General features: G+C 42.1%; 1 protein-coding gene across 4 annotated transcripts in view; it reads right to left on the reverse strand.

The window, feature by feature from the left end:
* The window catches only part of BMPER (BMP binding endothelial regulator), a 146610-nt gene that overhangs the window by 88962 nt on the left and 36583 nt on the right, over positions 1–21065 (reverse strand). For all 4 annotated transcript variants that reach the window (XM_071736066.1, XM_071736070.1, XM_071736067.1 and 1 more), the window contains 2 exons: positions 20894–20984; positions 20075–20157 (listed from right to left, as the gene is read on the reverse strand). In XM_071736066.1, coding sequence (XP_071592167.1) covers positions 20075–20157; positions 20894–20984 — 174 coding nt within the window. The remainder of the gene's footprint in view (positions 1–20074; positions 20158–20893; positions 20985–21065) is intronic.

Consider the following 21065-nt stretch of genomic DNA (forward strand, 5'->3'; position numbering starts at 1 on the left):
CTTGCCTGGCTTGTCTTTCCCTTGCACAGTTGCACTACAGCCCCTATGAACCTGTGCCCCCAGCAACCTGCAGCAGCAGGGGTTTTGCAGTGGTATCACCACAGGACTCTCACTGGTGGGTTCCTGGATAGTTTTCCTCAGGAAAAGGCTGGCTGGGAACTGAGCTGCATTCAGCTTTGCAAGCCAGCCCCTGCTGGGAAGACCTCTCACCACTATGCCACTCCAGACCTCTCTTTTCTTCCACTCAGCTGCCTGTTTCCCAGGAGCTAAATTAGTCAAGAGGGCTTACACAGCTTCATAGAGGTGGCTGAAATCTGGGAGTTTGATTAAAAAAGACACTTTCCCTGTACACAGAAGATTTCTGGTGGGAACCTCCAAATGTCTACAGCCATGAACCAGAATCTGGTAACTTTCTGCCCAGTCTTTTCCAGGAGCTTTCCCAAGGCTGAATGCAGGTGAGTTTAGATCACACACCACCCAGGTGGGGAATTCACACAGTAAACACTGCAACCAAAACCATCCTTCCAAGGTCCCACCTCTGCAACAAGGTCCTCCACATTCAGCACTGGCCCAGCTTAGGGTTTCCAAGCCAAGTTTGCTTTCAGTGCTGGAAGTAAGGAGCAAACAAGAACCTAATTCTAATGTTACAGAGGGGACTAAGAAACAGTGAATAAGCCCTAAGTGAGGTTCATTATCTAAACAAGGCCTCCAGCAATTCAAAAATGAAAAGGGACATAAAGATGATTTAAGACAGTATTTACTTCATCCCTGACCAACACAAAGGAAGGGGTTAGGTGTGAATAAAGGCAGCAGTTGTGACTCTAAGCTCACCAGGTGATGTTTACCTTCCAGTTGCAAGCATTGCCAACTGGAGGCGATCCCACACTCTGAGATTTTCCAAGGAGAAAGACTGCATGAGCCTCAGGCAAATCCAGGTTATCTCAAGCCACCTATATCAGTTGCTTGAGCTTATGCAGCTGACTTTGCTTGAAGCCTATGTAGCAAGTGCTTCCTGGCTCCCTTCCACTGGCAGAGCTCAGGAGACAGGAATGTGCTCAAGATGGGAATATCGAACATCTGGGGATGGTAACATCTTAACCAGCGCAGCTGCCGGCAAAGTGAACATCTGCCTGTTGCCCAGGTCTCCTTTCACAAAAGAAAATGTTCTCTCCCACAGGCTCATCTGTGGACAATAGAAGTATCTGCTCCCTCACTCAGAAAGGGCCTTGTCTGTGGTTAAGTTTGTCTGCAGTGCAAAGGAGCCCATGCAATGGCCTGTGCTGCCACAGCTAGATTGCTTTGGATATCAAAGGTAACTCGACCGTACTACAGCATCAAGCACACCTAAATTTTATTGCAAGCTTTAGTGTAAATGAGCCACAGTAGAACTGAGAGGAAATAGCCCTGAGGAGAATATTCCCTATGACTTTTTAGCATGACCATATGTATATGTTGGATAATAACGATGTGATTCCCTCGTATTACTTTCTTTCCTAAGGAACATGGCTCAGTTCTTAATGTTTAAACCTTTTTTTCACCCAGTAATTAAATAAGTTGTCAAGGAGCTCTCCCATATGCAGGCAAAGCCATTGTTTATGGACTGCCTGGGGCCCGTTCTGAAGCACCACTGTGGATTTGGCAAACCTCTTAGACTCAGCAAACAGTGTCATGTACACCCCATCTGCACTGACCCATGCATCATGCAGCAGGAAATGCTACCACAGTTGAAGGACATTAGTTAAGACATGGAGAATTCCAGATTTAGGAAATTCAGAGCCCCAGAGCAGGTCTTAATTCTCATGCCAATCCTGGTCAAGAATGCAAACAGCATTACAGAACTGCTACAGCAAGAGCCTTGTTAGCTGTGAGGGAAATGCTTACCACCCAGCATTTATCAGGAATCTTTCTGGCCTGGAAATATCCTGTTCCCATGCCTCCCAGGCACTGCTGGCTTCACCCAGCATGAAATCACCACTAACACTGCCTGTCTCTCACAGTGGTTTATTTCACTCCAAGGTGCAATCAATTCTTATTTTACTCCAACTCTCACATTCCTACTGGTGATGTCGTTAGGCTCTCCTATTCTCATGACATCAATGAGAGACTGTCTTGCTCTCACTAGCCAACAAAGTTTTCAAAGAACCATGTCTAGAGAGGGAATTCCTGCCTGAGAACACAAGAAGCCACTTCTCTCTCTGGCTGCTTCACTACTACTTCTGTCAAACCCTGTTCAGCTTCCCAAGCAAATGCACTCCTGCCAGTTCACCTGCTGCCTGTTCTGCCTCCCCTCCAGCTCAGTACACAGTGCGGGGCATCTCTCAGTTCCCTTTACATAGATATTATGTGTTTTCTACCAACAGAGAAAGATAAGCACATTTATGCTGTGTGTTTTTTTCTATGCTTGGCTAAATACATCTCAGCTATTGCTCCTGAGAGTCCGTATTGCAGGAAGAACTGTGGGGAAAAAAGCAATTTACCAAAGAAGGTACTTTACTAAAGTCATCAGTATAATGATTTGTTCTACTAAGACATTTCCTATGTTTTGAGAATTTTCCGTGTTTTAGGAGAAGGTAAATAAATCCTGCAACTTACATGAGTGCTCTGTGTTTGACAGTTCTCAAGGATATCAGATTAATAGACAATGTTCAGCATCACAAAAATACTGTGCAAGACAAGGGAAAAGCCACTCTCCCTGGGAAAATGCATAGAGATCAAGTGTTCCAGCTTGAAATGTATTTCACTGGACTCCTGCTGGCTCATTGCCTGCCTTCATGTGGGGAGAAAGGATAAGGTGTGAAGCCAGATCAAGCTTCCTCTTCTGTCTCCAACAGGACAAGCTACAACCAAGGAAAGTGCAGTGTGAATAAGCCCTGCATACAGATGCTTTTCAAGAAAGCAAGATGGGTAGTCCCAGTGGAAGGTGAGATCATACTTAAGCTTGGTTGGCCACGTGCCTATTTTCTCTGGAGAAGGTGTTTACCAGTCCAGGGATATAGCTGTAGTTGAAGTCATATGGACTTTCCCTTACTTCCCAAAATTCTTCTTCACTAGGGCTATCATTAAAGTAACAAAAAACTCTGATTTATCTATTATTTTTAACAGCTTCAAATAACATGTTCCACCATCCACAGCTGAACTCCAGAAAATTCATATATAACTTTTAAGCCTGTTCCTCTTGTGACTGGCACATCTGCTAGGATATTGCCTTCTATGTGAGGCAATGCTAAATTTTGCTCACAGAACTCAGACTCACAGAACTTGTCCAATTTGTCCAGTTTTCATTTGTAGCTACTTAACACCATCTAAACATCCATATGTCACATTCTCTCCTTAAAACCATAAGACTGCCTTATGCCAGAGTTTTCTCGCTTATTGCTAGTCACTGGATGACATTTCTTCCTCTTCTGATTTTTGGAATGTTATGCCTCTTCGTGACCTAAGAAGATGCTGTGGAGGCAAATACTGCCATGCTCTGGCTAGCCTGCAGTAGCTCAGAGGAGAGCTGGCACTTACTGTGACCATCCCATTACCCTACTTAAAAGATCCCCCACTGGGCAGTAAACATGTACCACATCACTTAGAATCAGCTTTATCAGCAAGAGAAAAGAAAGGTTAAGAGAGTGTGTTTACTTAAAAGCACAGCCTAGCAGTTGAGGAGTAAAGACATAAAATAGTACAACCCAAAAGCATGATAAAGATTTTTGTCAATAACAAATGAACCCCTTCAACTTCCCCAAGATCTCAGGCACCTTTCACTTCTAAATTAAACCTCTCCCTCTCTTTCCTGAAGACAGACTCTGCACCTTCTGCTGCCTGAGACAGCATCGGCCTCCACCCCTCCACCTTCCACTGGGTCCTCTCAGAGGAACAGGAAGGCCTAGAGCAAAATACATGGCACTTCTAACTACATTCAAAGCTGAAACTCCTTGGTTCCTCTGACTTCTTGTAACTATATAATGGAGCTCTACATAATACTGCAGTCATTGAGTCAATCTGTCCTCCCCAAATTTTATAATTGATATTTCTATGATATTTTTAAATTATAACAGTTCTGGCCTCAGCATCTCTTACAGTCTCCTGAAAAAAAACATGTGCTAAACTTTTACACTTTGTACTAGGAGGAATATTAAATTAACACATCCTTATAGCCATTGGAGGAGATAAACCACTTGCTCAGACAAACATTTCTTCTGTCTCAGTCTGTGGATCCTTATTTCTGAATAAGTAAAGGGAGGATTCAGATACTCAAAGCAATTAAACAGGTTAGTGTAGCAACATGCACAAAGGAAAGGTGTCCCTAAGAGCCCTAATGAACACAAAGATATGAGCCAAGTAGCCCAAAATAGCTCCTTTTAGATAGCTGTGAGTGGTGACTCAAAGAAAAAAAAAAAAAAAAAGAAAAAAAAAAAAAAAGAAAAAAGAACCCTCTTGTCTCCCCAGGAGAAAAGAAGCACATGATTACCCCAATAGAAACTCACTTGGATATCTTCTTCCAATTAGCAAGTAATTCTCTGTTAGAGGGAAAAGCAGAGAAAGGAGAAGAAGAAAAGGGGAAAAGGATGTAAACATTTTGTTTTACACACCTACCACATCATCCCTGGGCCATTCACTTCAGGAATGATGCAAATAAAATGGGAATGGGAATTACTAGGGCAAAGATTGCTGCTCCTAAATGATAGTAGCACTTTGCAGAGGCCCTCTTAATTATTTACTTCATGGGGCAAATCTGCTAGTTAACCTAAAGAACGAGGGGAGAAGATGTCTGCTGGTCCTTAGGTCTAAAAGTGGAAGGTCCATCACCCAATAATCTATTTTGTGTTTACCGGAGTGGTGACAAACACCTCCAGTCCCTTACACCCTTCCCAGCCTTGCAAAAGTGTTAGCAAGTGTTAGGAAGCTTAAAGTTGCAGCTTCCCTACCTGCTGACTTCAGTGGTGATACCATGCATGGCTAACCCATGCAGGACAGGGGCTACCAACCACCTCCTAAGCAAAGCACCCTACTCAGTAGCCCGTTCATTCCGTGCTGTTGCCAGCTTGCTGCATGGGCACACCTTAAACAGCAGATTAGCCAGAGAGAAGGTGAGTGCAGGAAAGTGCAGCAAAGCTGCTGCTAGGTGCTGCAAGGGGGCAGAGAGGATGTGTTGAGTGGTACTAACTGCAGAGGCCACTTGGAAGTCCACTGTCTGTGCAAAGACATTCCAGGTCTCTTTACACAATGACTGGATATTTAATTTACCTCCATTCTGATAATAAGTAACGACTCAAAATTAGCACTTACAGCTAACTTAGACTCCAACTCAACACTGCCTTTTTCAACTCCCCAGGGGAGCACAACTGTTTAGATTGCCTTGCTTTGTATTCTCCTATCATTTTAATTAGGCAACAATATAAAAGCCATATATTAATGCCTGTCATTCCAGTGTTGCAAATTTTGTATCCATTTATAAATGCAAAAGTTCCTTTCAAAAACTGCACTGTCACCAGAAATCTAATCCAACAGTTTTACCCTGCTGACCCAAGTTTCATTGCCAGAGAAGTGATTATTCCCTGCAAGAGCTGAGAACCAGAGCACCATTAAAAGGCACCACTCAGGCACCTACACAATAATACCATCAGCTCAGAAGGCAGCTCAAGAACAAAAAAAGGTCAAGTACTTTCAAGTTCTAGGAAATTATATTTAGATCGGGGTTTTACTGTATGCAGAAAGCTCTGAATATGGTTCTCATTAAACATCTGTTATTAAGATTAATTGTCCATTTAGTCATAGTTGGCCATTTCTTTGTTTAGGAGTTTCTTTCTGAACTCAGGAACAGCCATCCCACCAAGCAGCCTGTAGCACTTTACGGAGTCTTTCCACTGATAGAGTTATCTCCAGTTGTGGTAACTTCTCCTTTGGTAACACTCTGGACAAAATTTCACTTTCTGTAGACCCATGTACTGATGAAAACAGGAAGCAAACACTCTTGGGTCAGGCTGGGTGGTAGGTGAGGCTAAATCTCTCTGATCTCCTTGTAGACCAGACTTGGGATAATTTGGCAACTGCTGCCCCTGCTGTTTGCCTGCCACTTACAGACAACTGCCCTGTGTGTGCCTTGATGCCATATATCTCCTGATAAGGCCTGACCAGGGCTGAGCCCATCAAGGCATGGTTGAAGTAACCCTGCCAAATCATAGAACCATCGAATAGTTTGGGTTGGAAGTGACCTTAATGATCACCTTGTTCCAATCCCCCTGCATGGGCAGGGACACCTCCCACTAGACCAGGTTGCTCAAAGCCCCATCCAGCCTGGCCTTGAACACTTCCAGGGAGGGGGCAGCCACAACTTCCTTGGACAAACTGTTCCAGTGTCTCACCACCCTCATACTGAAGGAGTTCTCCCTAATGTCTAACCCAAATCTACCCTCTTACAGTTTAAAACCATTACCCCTTGTCCTGTCACTCTATGCCCTTGTAAAAAGTCCCTGCCCAGCTTTCCTGGGAGGTAACTATGGCACTGGGAGGCCACTATGAAGTCTCCCCAGAGCCTTCTCTACTCCAGCCAGAACAAACCCATTTCCCCCAGCCTGGCTTTGTAGGAGAGATGCTCAAGCCCCTTGATCACCTCCACGTCCCACCTCCGAATTCATTCCAAGAGCTCCATGTCCTTATTGTCCTCGGGACTTCCAGACCCGGACACAGTACCCCGGGGGGGTGTCTCATGAGAGTGGGGTTAGACATTAGGGTCAGACATTTTAACAATTTCCTCCTTCACTGATTATAGCTCTTTGCCCGCCGTCTCTCCTTATGGTACATATATACATATAAATATAATTTATACATATATATACATATATATACATATATATATATATATGTATGTATAAATTTTTTTAAAAAAACCCTATTTCCATGGGGGTTTCACCCGCGCCCCCCTCAGGAGCGATCCCCGCCTCCACCGCCAGGTGGCGCTGCGCAACAGCGCCGAGCTCCCGGCGGGACCGCTCCCGGCAGCGCCCCCTTGCGGCGGGGCGGGGACACGCAAGCGCCTGAGCTCCGCGGGACACGGGGAGAGGGACGGGATGGGGACATCGGGAGGGAGGGAGGGACACGGGAGAGGCACGGACACGGGGGATAAGCGCTCATGCTCTCAGTGGAATTTCCTGCACTGAACTAGGTGCTCTCACAGGCAGCGTGCACCCAAAACACAGCCACAACTCAAACTCACGTGTTTCTCCTACGTGTATAGGGGTACGCACATGGAGAGACACAGAGCTTTCTCCAGTTCACTAGGGATTTTCCAGGTAAAAAAAAAATAAAAATAAAAATAAAGCAACAAAAAACAAACAGAAAAACAAGCCCACCCTCCCCCCCATCATTCTACTTCTTTTTTTCCAGTTGACTTTGTTTTGCAATTATGTCTTCTTGCATAACAACAAAAAAATTGTAGAATGGTCTGGTTGGAAGGGGCTCAGATGGGACCTTAAGATCCTCTAGTTCCAACATCCCTGCCATGAGCAAGGACACCTACAACTATACCAAGTTGCTTAAAGCCCCATCCAACCTGATCTTGAACCCTTCTAGGGTTGGGACATCCACAACTTCCCTAGGCAACCTGTGCCAGTCTTTCACCATCTTTACATTAAAGAATTTTTTCCTAATGTCTAGCCTAAACTTATGCTGTTCCATTTTGAAACCATTCCTCCTCGTCTTGTAACTATATGTCCTTATAAAAGTTCCTTTCCAGCTTTCCTGTAGGTCCCCTTCCATGTACTGGAAGGCAGCTATAAGGTCTCCCCAGAGCCTACTCTTCTCCAGGTTGAACAACCCCAACTCTCTCAACCTTCATAGATGTGCTCCAGCCCTCTGATCATCTTCGTGGTCCTCCTCTGGACTCACTCCTTCAACTCCTTTTCTTTTGGGGGGCCCCAGAACTGGACACCATTTAGACTAAATTTTTCATTAAGCTTCCAAGCCATTGCACAAGATTTTACTTCAAGGTTTGTCACTATTTGCTCTTGAGTATCAAAACAGTAAGCTACAGATGCAGGGCTCAATCTATCCCTTGAGTTAATATCACTGAAATGAACCTAGTTAAACCAGGAAAACATAGGTCATGTGGGATTATGTGAAAAACAACTTTGTTTTTCAGAATGTGGAGATAACACACAGCAATCTCCAAAGAGAGCCGTCCGCTGTTTTGATAGCATTCTAGCAATGGGTGACAGAATTATGCAGTGGACATAATTAGTTGCTCATTTTCATACCAGCCAACCCAGCCCCCGGATTCCATTTTTATGAACAAAGTTATCACAACTTTATCATAGAAAACCACATTCATTTTAGTATTTGCAAGCTTTTAAGTTCAGCATTGTTTAATTCAGATAAGAGGAGGAGACATGGAGTCTAAGTGAAAAGCAAGGGCTAGAACAAACTTCTTCCCTAGGGCCAGGGTTTCAAAGCCAGTGCTGTTAAGAGTTTCTCACATAGCTATGAGGTGATGGTATTCAGCACTATCTTACTTGTGGCAATTTAGATTTTGGAACCAAAACAAAATTAAAAGCACAAACATCAGCTACCATGTTTGAAAATTTCCATCCTGTTCCTTTCACTGTTTGCCTTTCTGCACTGAAATGATGAAACTCTGAGTTCTCAAAAAAAAAAAAAAAAAAAAAAAAAAAAATTCTGCCAACAGACTGGAGAGAAACATCTAGGTAATATTTCGTAGGGCTAACATGTACTTAGCCTGGTGTTCTGGCTGTTGAAGACAAATTGTCACACTCCTACACATTTTTTAATTATTGATTCTAATTTCTTAAATAGGTAATTTCACAAGTTATTATAGAAGACTGAATTTTATCCAAATTACTGTTCAGCAGTAGGGAAATGGGGAAGCAAAATTTACTGTATTCAATATAATACACTACCCACAGACTGTGTGCTTACATAGTTTTTAATAAATAGTATTAAATTGTTATGCATTCTGTAGCTGAACAAGAAATAAGCTTGTTGGCATTCCAGAGATGAAAATTGCAGGCTATTCTGACTGGGCATATGTGGTATGCTACATTTTATTTTAGTTTTCCTTCTGTGGGCATGTGTCACACTTAGGTGAAAGTCTGGCACCTAATAAATGTTGACATGGATTTCAAATGAGATTTTAGAAATTATTTTTGCAATACTGACTTCGAGCTCCTTCTCCCAGTACAAATAGTTTACTTACAAGAATACTGTACACCAGAAATCATGAACTCTTTTTTTAACTTTCATTTCATCCACCCAATTCCAGGACATATCTTAAGCATGCTCCCCACTTTAATAAATATAAGTGTTTAGAATAAAATAGAGTTCAAAATGAAGGAGAGATGAAGGAATTTTTATCTCTATAGTATCTGGATACTCCCAGATTTCTATGGGTATGCTGGCACCTTCCTTTGCCATACCAGGTCTAGTGTTCCAGTGAATCTGAGCCCTGCTTGCTCCCCTTGGAGCACCATGCACTTTACACATTGTTTTGAAATCAATACATCATAAAGGAAAAAATTATTCCCTGAGCATGGCTCCTCTCCTCTAAACTTTGTCACTTAGTGAGATGAGAACATCCTCTCTCTTTGAAACCCACTGCCCTACATGCAAAATCAGACAGGAGTAAAAAATGAAAAGTAATCAGAGTATACTGGGCTGGCTACTCACTAAAGTTTGAAGAGCAACACCAGAGAACACAAAAGCAAAATCCAAGTCTGCTTTGGGAACTTTGCCACCTTCAATTTCCCTAAGGTTGAAGAAAGCCTAAGTATTTCCCAGAGACTGACAGCACTGAGAGGCAGCTGGGTAAGATATTTCTAAATAGAAGCACAGGCACTCATTATAAAAACTGCTAGAAGTAGTCTTGATCATTAGATGTATTAATAGTATCCTTATTAGCCTCTTGTCTGACTCAAATACTGCAAAATTAGTCTCAGGGGTACAACAGCAAATGTGCTACACAAGTTGACAATATTTCTGTTGACATACAAGCATGTTTCTTCTCCCTCCAACCCCTTCAGCCCTCAAATTAGCCTGTAACTTACTCTTCATTTTATATAATTGCTTGCTGTTACCTCTGCTGCACCAAATACTCAGGAAGCAAGAATGTGTCCTCCAAACACCATAAACACTAAACCTTCAAGTGATGCCCATTTGAACATGGTGTAAAACCCCACAGCCCATACCTCAGGAGGCACAGCTATTAGTGCTGACCACAAGGAATTTAACACCACCACAGGGAAAGAAAGGGCCTCCCTGGCTTGGTTTCTACCAGGTGTCAACTTTTATGAGTACTATTCCCATTTAGCAACTTTATAAAATGTTCACTATACTAGAATCAGGATCACAGTCAAAAAGATGAAGTCATAGCAGCAGAAGGATGGCATGCAAGTATTACTGATAAGAGATTTCACATGTGTATGTCAACTGCAAAGAGCAGGGGATAGTAGGTGATATAATAAACATGGGATTTTCCCCACCTGCATGCTCCCAGACATGAACATGGAGTACTAAAAAACCTAGATGGGGGAGGAATGGTAATTGCAGGAACCTTGGGGAATTAAAAAAAAAAAAAAATCTCAAAAGAGAACAGGGCAGTTCAGCTGGCTGCTGAAAGAATAAATAGTGCATCAGCAGCTGAGATTGCTAGGAAGATTTGCTATTCAGCTGCATCCAGGAGAAGGGAATCTATGCTGCAACTAGGAAAGGGAACACAGATCAGATTGAGCATTGACAAGAACAAAATCCTTATACTTCTCCAAATTAATTATTTTCACATACACATTTCACATTATTTTCACATACACTGTCTCATTTCAAAATTTTTATTCAGCTTGTTGAATATTTGGATGCTGTGCAAAGTATAGTTAAAGAAACAAGACTTTCCCCATTGTTATGCTCTCAGAGCTGAGGCCAGCTCTGGTTTTTCCTGTGAAGAAAGATACTATTGGCAAGGACACGTTAGCTTCTGTCCTACTGTCAGAAAACTCCTGGTGCCATGTTCTGGAAAAAGAAAAGAAAAAAGGGGAAAACACACAAATACGCAAACTACTCAAACCCTTTTGTGTTCAGATGCCCCAAACTTTGGATCTGAGCCTACTGGAATTCTGGACTTTGAAATTCAAATGCATTGGCTCTGGACCCAATAGGGGCAATAAAGAGATTTCAATTTCAATGATTTTAGCATGAAGTATTAAGTCATGTTGATAAATTCCAGTTTAGAAACACAAGCAAAAGAACAACCAAACCAATCAACCAAACAAACAAACAAAAAAACCAATTAAAGAAAAAAAACAAAACACCCCATCCACATCTGCTTTCTGTAGAAAATCTCAATAATGTTACAAAGCTTCTGGTAGAGAGCTGAAAAAATCAGTTTTTCAAGAAGCTAGGGTTTGTCAAGTTCAGTGGTGTTCTAGTAATGTTTGGGATAGAGGTTTAGGTACCACGTGAGTGCAATTTCCTGAAAAAAAGTAAAGACACCCAAGACATTTCTATCACTAGAGTTAGGAAGCATAAGAAAGCCCTAGAAAGTCAGAAAGCATAAAAGTCCTTAAAAAGGACTCAACTTTTGTATTTAAGCACCTCTGATGGAACCCAGGGCTTATGTCCCAGTGTAACTTCAAGTTGCTAACAAGGATTTCTGCATCTTTCCTTCAGACTGATGCACACACACCAGAGTGCCAAAGATGTCATGATGGTTTGGCTCCCAGTCAAATTTTATTTCTGGTAGGTTCTGTGTTTAAAAATCATCTGGATGTGGTGCCTGGGGACATGGTTTAGTGGTGGCTCATCATAGGGTTAAAGGGTTAGGATGAGGGTGGACTCCGTGATCCTGAAGATCTTTTCCAGCCTGAGCAATTCTATTATTCTATAAAGGCAGAATAAGTAAGTCACTGTCAAGGAATGTTTTTGTTCTTTTCTGTTTCCCAGGTCTACTTTGACAGCCAATTAATTATTCTGCCTATGCTCCACACAGCCTAAGAGGATGAGTTGTATAAAAAAGTTACAGCCTGTCACAGCCCTGAAAATAATTTGCTGGGCATCACTTCTCTTCCCTTTACTATCCAATTTGTTTGTCTCTCATCATTAAACAGGGCCACAAAAGCAATAAATACATGCATTAACATTTAAAAAGTTAGTGGAGTCCAAGGAGTCTTTCTACACAACCAGTTTCTTTCAGAAATTATAATTTATCACCTATTCTAGTTGGTGATGAGTTTATCAGGCAGGGCTGGAGTCTTGCTCCCTTATCAACACAAAATGCTTCCAGAACAGAAAACAAAAGTGATGCCGTAGGATGCAGTGGAAAAGCAAGGAGAATTTATAGCAAGTCAAGATGGAATTTAGCAATCACTCAAGATCTCAACAGCAATTCAAACTTAATGATGCCAAGCTTCACTTTACTTCCTCTAAAAAAGGCAGTAAATATGAAAACAGTCAATGGCTACAGCATGATTACATAGAAAAACATGGTACCCAAAGTGATGCAGAGGTCTGACTTGAGAGAGGGAAAAAATGAAATGCAAATCCCCACATCTAGTAATGTGTTGCCTCTAATCTTTTTTGTTGTTGTTGTTTTTCTGACTTTTTTTCTTTTTTTTTTTTTTTTTTTTTTTCGTTTTGAAAATCAGTTATAGGAAAACAAGTAGGTGTTACCCCGTTAGTTAAGCTCTCTTGTGGAAATTCATTTAGCAGTATTGTGCATACTAGGACACCTTGTCTCAGGACAAAGAGGGCTGTGTGCAAGTTTAAAATCATTAACTATCGTTACTAAGTAACAACCCCCGAACCTGTGACATCCAAGTTTATTTAAACTGAAAGGGTGACCAACATGAAAGCCAATCACTCCTAGTTTTCTCAAGCTTTTCCTTCATTGTAACGTTGTAACACCAGACAGAAGAGTCTTGGACTCTTCATAAAATATTTGGCAAACAAAGACTCTGTTAATTGACAAGCTATTGCTTTTACTGCTTCCTACCACAACTTGTGGGAATCTTTTAGACCTAAATCAATTCTGTACACAAACGCTCCCAGGAGATGCCACACGCATTCCCATTTAAAGCCACTCACAAGAAGTACTACAGCCGACTCACATAAAACCTTTGTCTTCCCCGGGCACTTCTGAAACCACATGAAACCCTTTCATCCCCTGCTGGCAGCAGATGCTTTGTTTGTTTGTTTGTTTGCTTACTTAAACCAGGTTCTTTGTTTTCTGCCATCTCCCTGCTTTGCTTTCCCCCCAAGACAGTTTCTTGTCTTTGTCAGGAGCAAGTTACAGCAGCGATGTTTGCTGTCTTCATTGCAGCCCAATGCCAATAAAAAAATAGTCTCCTCATCAGCGGCTGCCTGTTAACAGCTCTCTTTTATTGGTAAAGCTCTGTGTACTTAACTCTTCTTTGTCAATAAGAACAATCAATCTCACCGTGTTAATTAGGAACAATTTAACAAGACAGGAGACAAACAGGGTAAGCTCCCTTCCTGCGCTCTCCAGAATGATAGCAGCCTACACTTGAGGCATAAGCCTTAATTGTCATCATTTAACAGTGGTCAATCTGCTTTTTTTTAATTATTATTTATATGCATTAGGAGTGCAAAATCCATCCTTGTCTATGCAATTTTTAAAAATTGTAAGAAATCCTGCACATTTTTCCTCTGTACTACAAGAGGTTGCTGCATGCAGCGTGCATGCAGTCAAGCGGGGGTCATTAATCAGAATTTACTTAGGCTCTTCCTATACTCAGGAAGTTTTAAGTTTTTCATGGCTGCTAGTACCACTTAGTACATTAATTATCACAATATCATCTTGGATCATCAAGAAAGACAGTCCCTGTCTAAACAAGAGCCTCATAAAGGCAGAGTTCCTTCCTCCAGTTCCTCAGTGTTTCCACCCTCCCTTCTTAGCAGAAAAAAATTCCCCCCAGTAATCTCTCAAATCACTCTTTAATCTTTCTTCACATGCTTCTGACACATTCTCTTCTCTTGGGGACAGGAATACATGTCTTTATGGTATAAAGAACTCATCTCTGACTGGTGGCTATAAGTGGCATCTCAGACATAATAACAAGTGGGTAGTGCTACCTAGGTGAAACAATGGAGGAGGGAAAACAGCTGGAAGCAGATCCCTCTGACTGCATATCCAGAGGAGTGCAGACCAGGCTGAAAATGAGAAGGTAAACTTGAACTGAATCCTGGAGAGAAGGAGGAGTGAACAAATGTCTGATACGAAAAAGATGCTGCTTCTTCTGGGCCAAAATTCCTTTAAAAGTCATCTACATCTTCAGGAAGCTGCTCAGTCACCTTTGCTCCCATGGAAATATGCCCAAAGTGGGCAGTCTCTTGTGCACAGAAAGACTCCTTCAGTCCTCACCAAAATTAAGAGATGAAGGGTTTCTGCAGTCTGAACTAGAAACACACTTGGACTGGCTGAGCTAGGAAGTTCTGTAGGTAGGAGAGATGCGGATGAAATTCAAATATACACAGGAGGAAATGAGACCTTGCCAAAGAAAGATGCTTTCTAAAATCTCAGGTTTGAAGCTCTTAGATAAATACAAATAATTTATACTGAATAATTACACTGAGTTATGTGCACTTGCATTGCTACTCCAGAACTTACTTACATTTCAGAAAAGCTGTGATTAATTTAATTTCACCATATTCAATGACTTTTATTGAAATTACTAACTTTTCCTCAAAAACATTTAGTGAGAAAATTTTTGCATTTTTTTACATAAATCAAAAGAAATATTAAAAATAGTATTCATGCCAAAGAGAGAAAAATCCTCCCATAGACTTCTATTATTTTTTTATAATGGATAAACTATTATTCTGTAACTTTGATACTGGCACATGTGAAGAAAATCACATAAAGAGAGAATAAATAACAGGACATTGCTTAGATATCTATGCTGCATTATTTTGTTCACTGAAGCTCAGCACATACTGAGCCCTTGCTCTTCCATGCCTACCTGCACAGTCATACTTCTTCATCTGCCTGGAAGATAGTGTTTTTATTAGGATAGTCAGAAAATCAAACTTTCTAGCCTTGCAAAAAATCCGCAGACAAACTTATTGCTTGGTGGTTGGAACTATATGATCTTTAAGGTCCCTTCCAATCCAAGACTTTCTGTATTTCTATGATAATGGGAAGTTTCCAGAAAGACAGTGAGCACCCCATTTCTGAACTTCTACTGCTCTCCATTTGCATCCAACTGTAAGCCAGTCACTTCTATGCCACTAACTTTGAGAAACTGAACACTCCTACCAACAAACCAGCTCTTTGCTTTTCCACCCCTCACTACAATTCTTTGTCTTTGTTTCCCAGCCTCTGAAGTGGGGGCAGACAGTGTCTGCTGGAGTTTGGAGCTGAATCAAAGCAGATGGAGTACATAGAAATTTGGGGAGATCAGCATTTGGCACTGCACTAAGGGTGGAAATCTGCATTTGGACAGAGGTTCTGCTACCAGTCTTCATTGAGGACAAGTTAAATTGAAAGTTCCCCTGAGTTTCTCAGTGGGCTATGGTAACTCCCCTGCAGTCTGTGGTGTCGGGAACTAATTTCAGCAGCTCCCAATATCTGTTAAAGCCAAAGCAGTATCAGGGTGCTTTATCACCCAGCTGACTGCAGGGGTGGAATCCATCTCAGCTATCTTTAGCCATCTCAGAGGACAGGGAGCCTGGCAGGCTCCCTCTGTAGTTAGTGGAGGAAGATAGGCATCTGCAGAGAGTAATCCATCCCACCTCTCTCTCTCCATTAACTGAAGAGGAGCCCAAATAAGTAGTTCAGGCCAGACACATTACTTCTGAATGGCTGGAACTAGACAAGATGAGTTCAGCCCTCAGTGTCCAAAACACTAACATATGTAGTTTCTCATTACTTATCACAGTTGCACCGCCTGTTACTCATTGATTTAGAAAGAGATTTTTCTCGGTGTGATTTCCTTTGCTTTGTGCAAAACTTTCATTATGCAGCTTTTGCACCAGAGCACTCAGGAACATAAGTGACAAGACATTTCCTGCACAGGCCCACAAGTACACCTGCAAACCACGTGTGTCTTGAGTACCTGCGAGCACGCCTGAAGAGTGCTCTGAAAGCCCCGATGATGCAAAGGAGATAGAGCAGAAGCCGCTTTTAAATTCAGCTCTCCCAGGGGCACCAAATCCCCGTGCTCTGCTTCCAGACATGGGGGGTTACCTTGCTTCAAATAATTTTGGAAAAGCAGTTCAGAGGCCAGCATTGCTTTTGGGAAACAACGCTGCCTGGGGACCCAACTTGCGTGACCAACCTGCTACCAGTCATCCCTGTGACAGTCAGACAGACAGACAAACAGACGGCATGACCCTTCTCACTCCCTGCCCTCAGCCATCCCAGCAATGACATAATACAGCCTCCAACTCTTTCCCAAGCTGGCCTGCTCCCCTTCTCCCTGCAGGGGTGTGAGGGACGGCGGGCCCTGGGCTGTGGTGCCTCCCTCGTGCTGCGTGCTCTCAGCATGGTGGCACCTCACACCATCACATGCCTGGCATGCCAAAACATGCAGCACCCACGGTCTGGGTAACAGCAGTGTGAGTCCAAAGGGGCTAGTTATGAGGCTGGATATTACCATTTAAAGATAAGCTTCTCCATGGTTACTGCTCTCTCACGCGAGGTCACTCTCCCACCAAACCTCCTCTCCTCCCTCCCTCCTTTTCTCCTTCCCCCTCCGCTATTTATTTTTTTTCCAAACGTGCTACATCAAAAGAGAAAACGAAAACATTTAAGATAATCACAGTCTGACTATTTTAATGCAGGCTGTAGGAAAGGAAACATGTAAGCCAAGTGCTCTCACTGTGCAAGCAGAAACATACACTCAACCTCATAAAAGTAGTATCTGAGAAATAACACTTGATTAAAGCAGCCAGTCCTTCATTTAAGTAGGTGCTTATGGTAGGGAAAATATCCAAGGTTTGTCTAGAACAGCCTGTTGGCCTATCACGAATAGCAGGAACAGGCCAGACAGATGAATTATTGCGAGACAGCTGGGTTTCAGCCAGGGTGCGAGGAGATCCCTATTATCCCATCCACCTTTCTTGCACAAACGCCTCTCCCCAGAGAAACCCAGTCATTAAAAGCTGGCTCGTTCCCTCCTGACAGGCAATATGCATTGAGTGAGAGGTGATACGTTCTCATTTTCAGCACGAAATTGTACTCGCCCCCAGGAGCAGCTCGCTCAGGAGAGTGGTAATGGAATACAGGGCCTTTCATCTCTGCCTCACTGCAGCAAGCACAGCCTGGCTCAGTAGCAACCCCAAAGTTACTAACTAATGACTTGTTTCAGTCACCTACATGGAATGAGTTTGGTGGGTTTGGTCCAGTTTTCAGTAGACAGTAACTAGAATCACAAGTGGTGTTAAACAGAAACCACATCAACCGGTCAAGGACATGGTGGGTAAGGACAGAGTGAATTGCCCATGTGTAGCCATGCCACTGCTTTCCCTGCCCTTCAGGAAGCATCTTCACCAGCCAGTCTGCTCCACTGAGATAAGGATCTCCAGCTCCTAAGATCCCCGTTTTGTCCTCATTTGCATAAGTAATGCATATTAGAAACAACAACAAAAAACCATCTGAACAACCATTTTGTGTTCTTTAGGAGCTGGTATGCAGTAGGCACTGCTTTGAGCTGAAAATAACACAAACATCATCTACCAATGAGCTTTCCAAAGACTGGGCCCTGCAGTCCAAGCTTGCTGATGTGTGCTGACTTTTAAGTGCATCATTTTGCAATGGTAAAATTGCTTTTTTATAATCCCTCATTTTAATGTGCAGAACAACCCTAGATCTCTGCAGTTAAACCAATCACATCCATACTTTCTCTCTATACAACACTGCCTGTGGTCCCAGCCTGAGCTACCCCCAGGACAGTGCTGGTCTACGGAGTCCAGAATAATGCACCATGAGAAAAGTTTGCTCCCAAGTAAATTGCAGAATTCACCCTAAAGTGAGAGTGGCTTGAGTCCTTACACCATTCCATCAATACCTTGGCAATAATGTGTGCCACTCCTGCCATGTTTCCACGAAAGACTAGCAAAGAGTTACAATCTGAAATCCCATAAGAAATCTAATCTGGGATGAGGCACACCCTTTCATCTGTTAAAGCCTGTAGAAGTTACAGGTTATCACACACACACAGGCTGGTTCCCATCACATCACTAGATAGGTATCTTTAAAAAAGCCATCCACCAACAGCTCAGATAAGAGATTCACTGGGCACCCATTCCCAAAAGGGAAAGGATGTAAAGCAGGCAACAAACCACTGTCACAAACCTGTGAATGCCCCAATTATTTGCTTCAAATTTAAATTACATAGGAATTAGCTGAGCCTAAATTCTGAAGGAGATGGGAAGAAGATAAAAACAGGCATTGCAGAGAGAGAGAGGGAAGGGAGGTGAGGTGTGGCTTACACACAGATAGCATTTCTTTTGCTGCCAGTAAGTTTCGGAATTAGAGCTAGACATGTTATAGATATCTAATATCTAAAACCTTCATACCATCTTTCTCAGAAGGGATCATGAAGCTCTGCTTGAAGCTTTAGATGTCTTACTGCATTTCCTTTTCTAACATAGCTGAGACTGGTAATTGTCAAGGAAAGACCATCAGGCCTGACCCTATATTTCTTTATATTGTTCTCTCCAAATATGTCCTCCTTCCCCTGCTCTTTTTAGCACAGTTGCTTTTGTTATTTAGTCAACAAAAACAGTTGATCAAGGACATACTGGCAGAACAACAACTGGGCAATAGGCAATATCTACAGACTACTTATGAAAGAGAAAGCATGGCCTGAAAAGACTCAAGCATGTCTCCACAAACTTCATAACCATTAAGACCTGCCTTCCCCTGAGGAACATGACTAAGGAAAGCCAGAGTGCAAAGCTACTGCTTTACAGCTTAAACTGATGTGAAAGGGGGACCCACCAAATGCAGAGAGAACAATGTTCCTCAGCCTGGGACAGGAGCTTTCAGCAGAGCAGGAGCTCAAGGTGCATATCACTGTGACATGTGTGACAGCCTATTTCCATTATTACAGGCTTAAAATTAAAAGAAAACAAAACAAACCCAAACAAATGACCTGAGCAGCCTAATTCTCCACAGAAGCAGTGATGATTAAGTGTAAAATAATTTTGCAGATTGCCAGGTTTTTTTTTTCCCAAAAGAAGTTCTCTCTGCCAGCTTCATTAAATGTGTGTGTGTATCTACGTATAAATATGTATTCATTTTTGAATTCTACCCTTCTCCCTTTTTAATTTTTTCATGATGCAAGAGAGCTGTGTCTGGTACCCACACAACTGTTGGCATTCTACTGAAATGTAAAGTTCCCCAGCTTTGCATTTTCTGCTGATAAGGAGCCCATCCACTTGCAACAAAAGCAGTGATTTGAACTTTGCATTTTACTGGTCTCACAGATCACAGCAATGAACTCGAAGTTATCTGCCCCAACTCAGCAACTGTTTTAACTTAATGGAAGTGAAAGAGAGGCCTGTGCTCATTACCCAAAGGATGTAATTATTATTTCCTCTGTATATTGTTGCTAGCCAACGATAAAATCCAGGATACATCCTTTTCATTAAATGTCAAGCCAAAATCCACTCGGGACAGCATAAGAAGGCTGCCCTCATCCTTTCACTCAGTAATTCACAGCAAAGGCCTTTGCTGCATATAGCTGAAAGGAATCCTTGTGAAGGATCACTTTAAAGAAACATCTAATAAACATTTATCAGTGGATGAAATCCAAAAGGCTTTCTGTCTCCCACTGCATGATCTCATCACAAAAAAGTATCACTGATTTAACACATCAACCCTCTCCCAAATATCCTGCTCTGTGTACAGTGTAAGACAAAGAAAAAAATTATGACAAACTCAGAATATTCACAATATAATGCATCAGTGCAGTAAAATCTTCAAGAGAAACCTGAACTCCAAAAGAAGAATGCATAATAGTGCTGAATTCCTTATATTTTCTGCTTTGTTATGGCAATAAGAATGTGCCTTTTGAAGTTCATAGAGGCAGATACAATGCCAAAGGCAAATACTTACAATACAAGAGCACTTGGTACATTTATTTCCTTCAGGCCTAAATTCTTCTCCTTCATTGTAATGTCTCCCTTCAAATATACAACCTGGAAAACAGCATTTGAGTAAGTTTAGCTCAGGATAACTTACTGCCTTTTCGCTACAATACAGCTCACCATAGGACAATATGAAAAGCAAATAGTCATCCTACCTGACACAAATCACTTCAGAAGCCTACACAAAGGCTCTGAGGGCTCCAAAATACCTTTTTGGGGGAAAGAACACACCCTTTTATAGAAGATAGATTTGCAACAGTGAAGTTATGGCTAAGTTAGGCCTTCCATTAAAAGTGGCTTTGAGACACTCATCTGTTTGCTTGTTACTACTGACACATTCTCCCTGAGTTCATATTAGATGTTGGCAGAAATTATAACATCAGAATATAATAAACACATTACATCACAACTGGAGTAGTGCTTACCTGGAAAACCTCAGTTAAGATTAAATTAGCCTATTAAACCATGTCAATTTGCCACTGTGCTTCACAAAGGCAACCCATTCACACTCCCCTTCAAAAAAGTGATTCTCCTTTTTTAGGATTACTCTTATACTTCTTTTAACAGAATCCCAGCCATCAGCCAGGCAAACCCACGCGAAAAACCCTCTGAAAAATGACATAAATACACACATGGATATTTGTGGCTCACATTGTGAGCCACTGCCACACATTTTAGTAGTTTTTCAAGTACAACAGAGAAGTTAGAGGCAAGCTTCCAAGTAACACTGATTATCGTTAGAAAGACAGCTACACATGTGGAACAGCATCTTCCCCTCAAATCTCACCTGGACACACAGGACAACACATTCCCATGAGCTTGGAAGGGTTTTTGCAATGAACAACGCACTGTACCTCTGACTCTACTATCACTCCTTCCTGAAAAAGAAGCAGATCAGACATGTTCATCGTTAGCATTGTGGTTGCTTTAACAAGCCCAATCCACAATTACCAGAGGTA

This window comes from Heliangelus exortis, chromosome 2, assembly GCF_036169615.1.
Source record: "Heliangelus exortis chromosome 2, bHelExo1.hap1, whole genome shotgun sequence".
Classification (NCBI taxonomy): Eukaryota; Metazoa; Chordata; class Aves; order Apodiformes; family Trochilidae; genus Heliangelus; species Heliangelus exortis.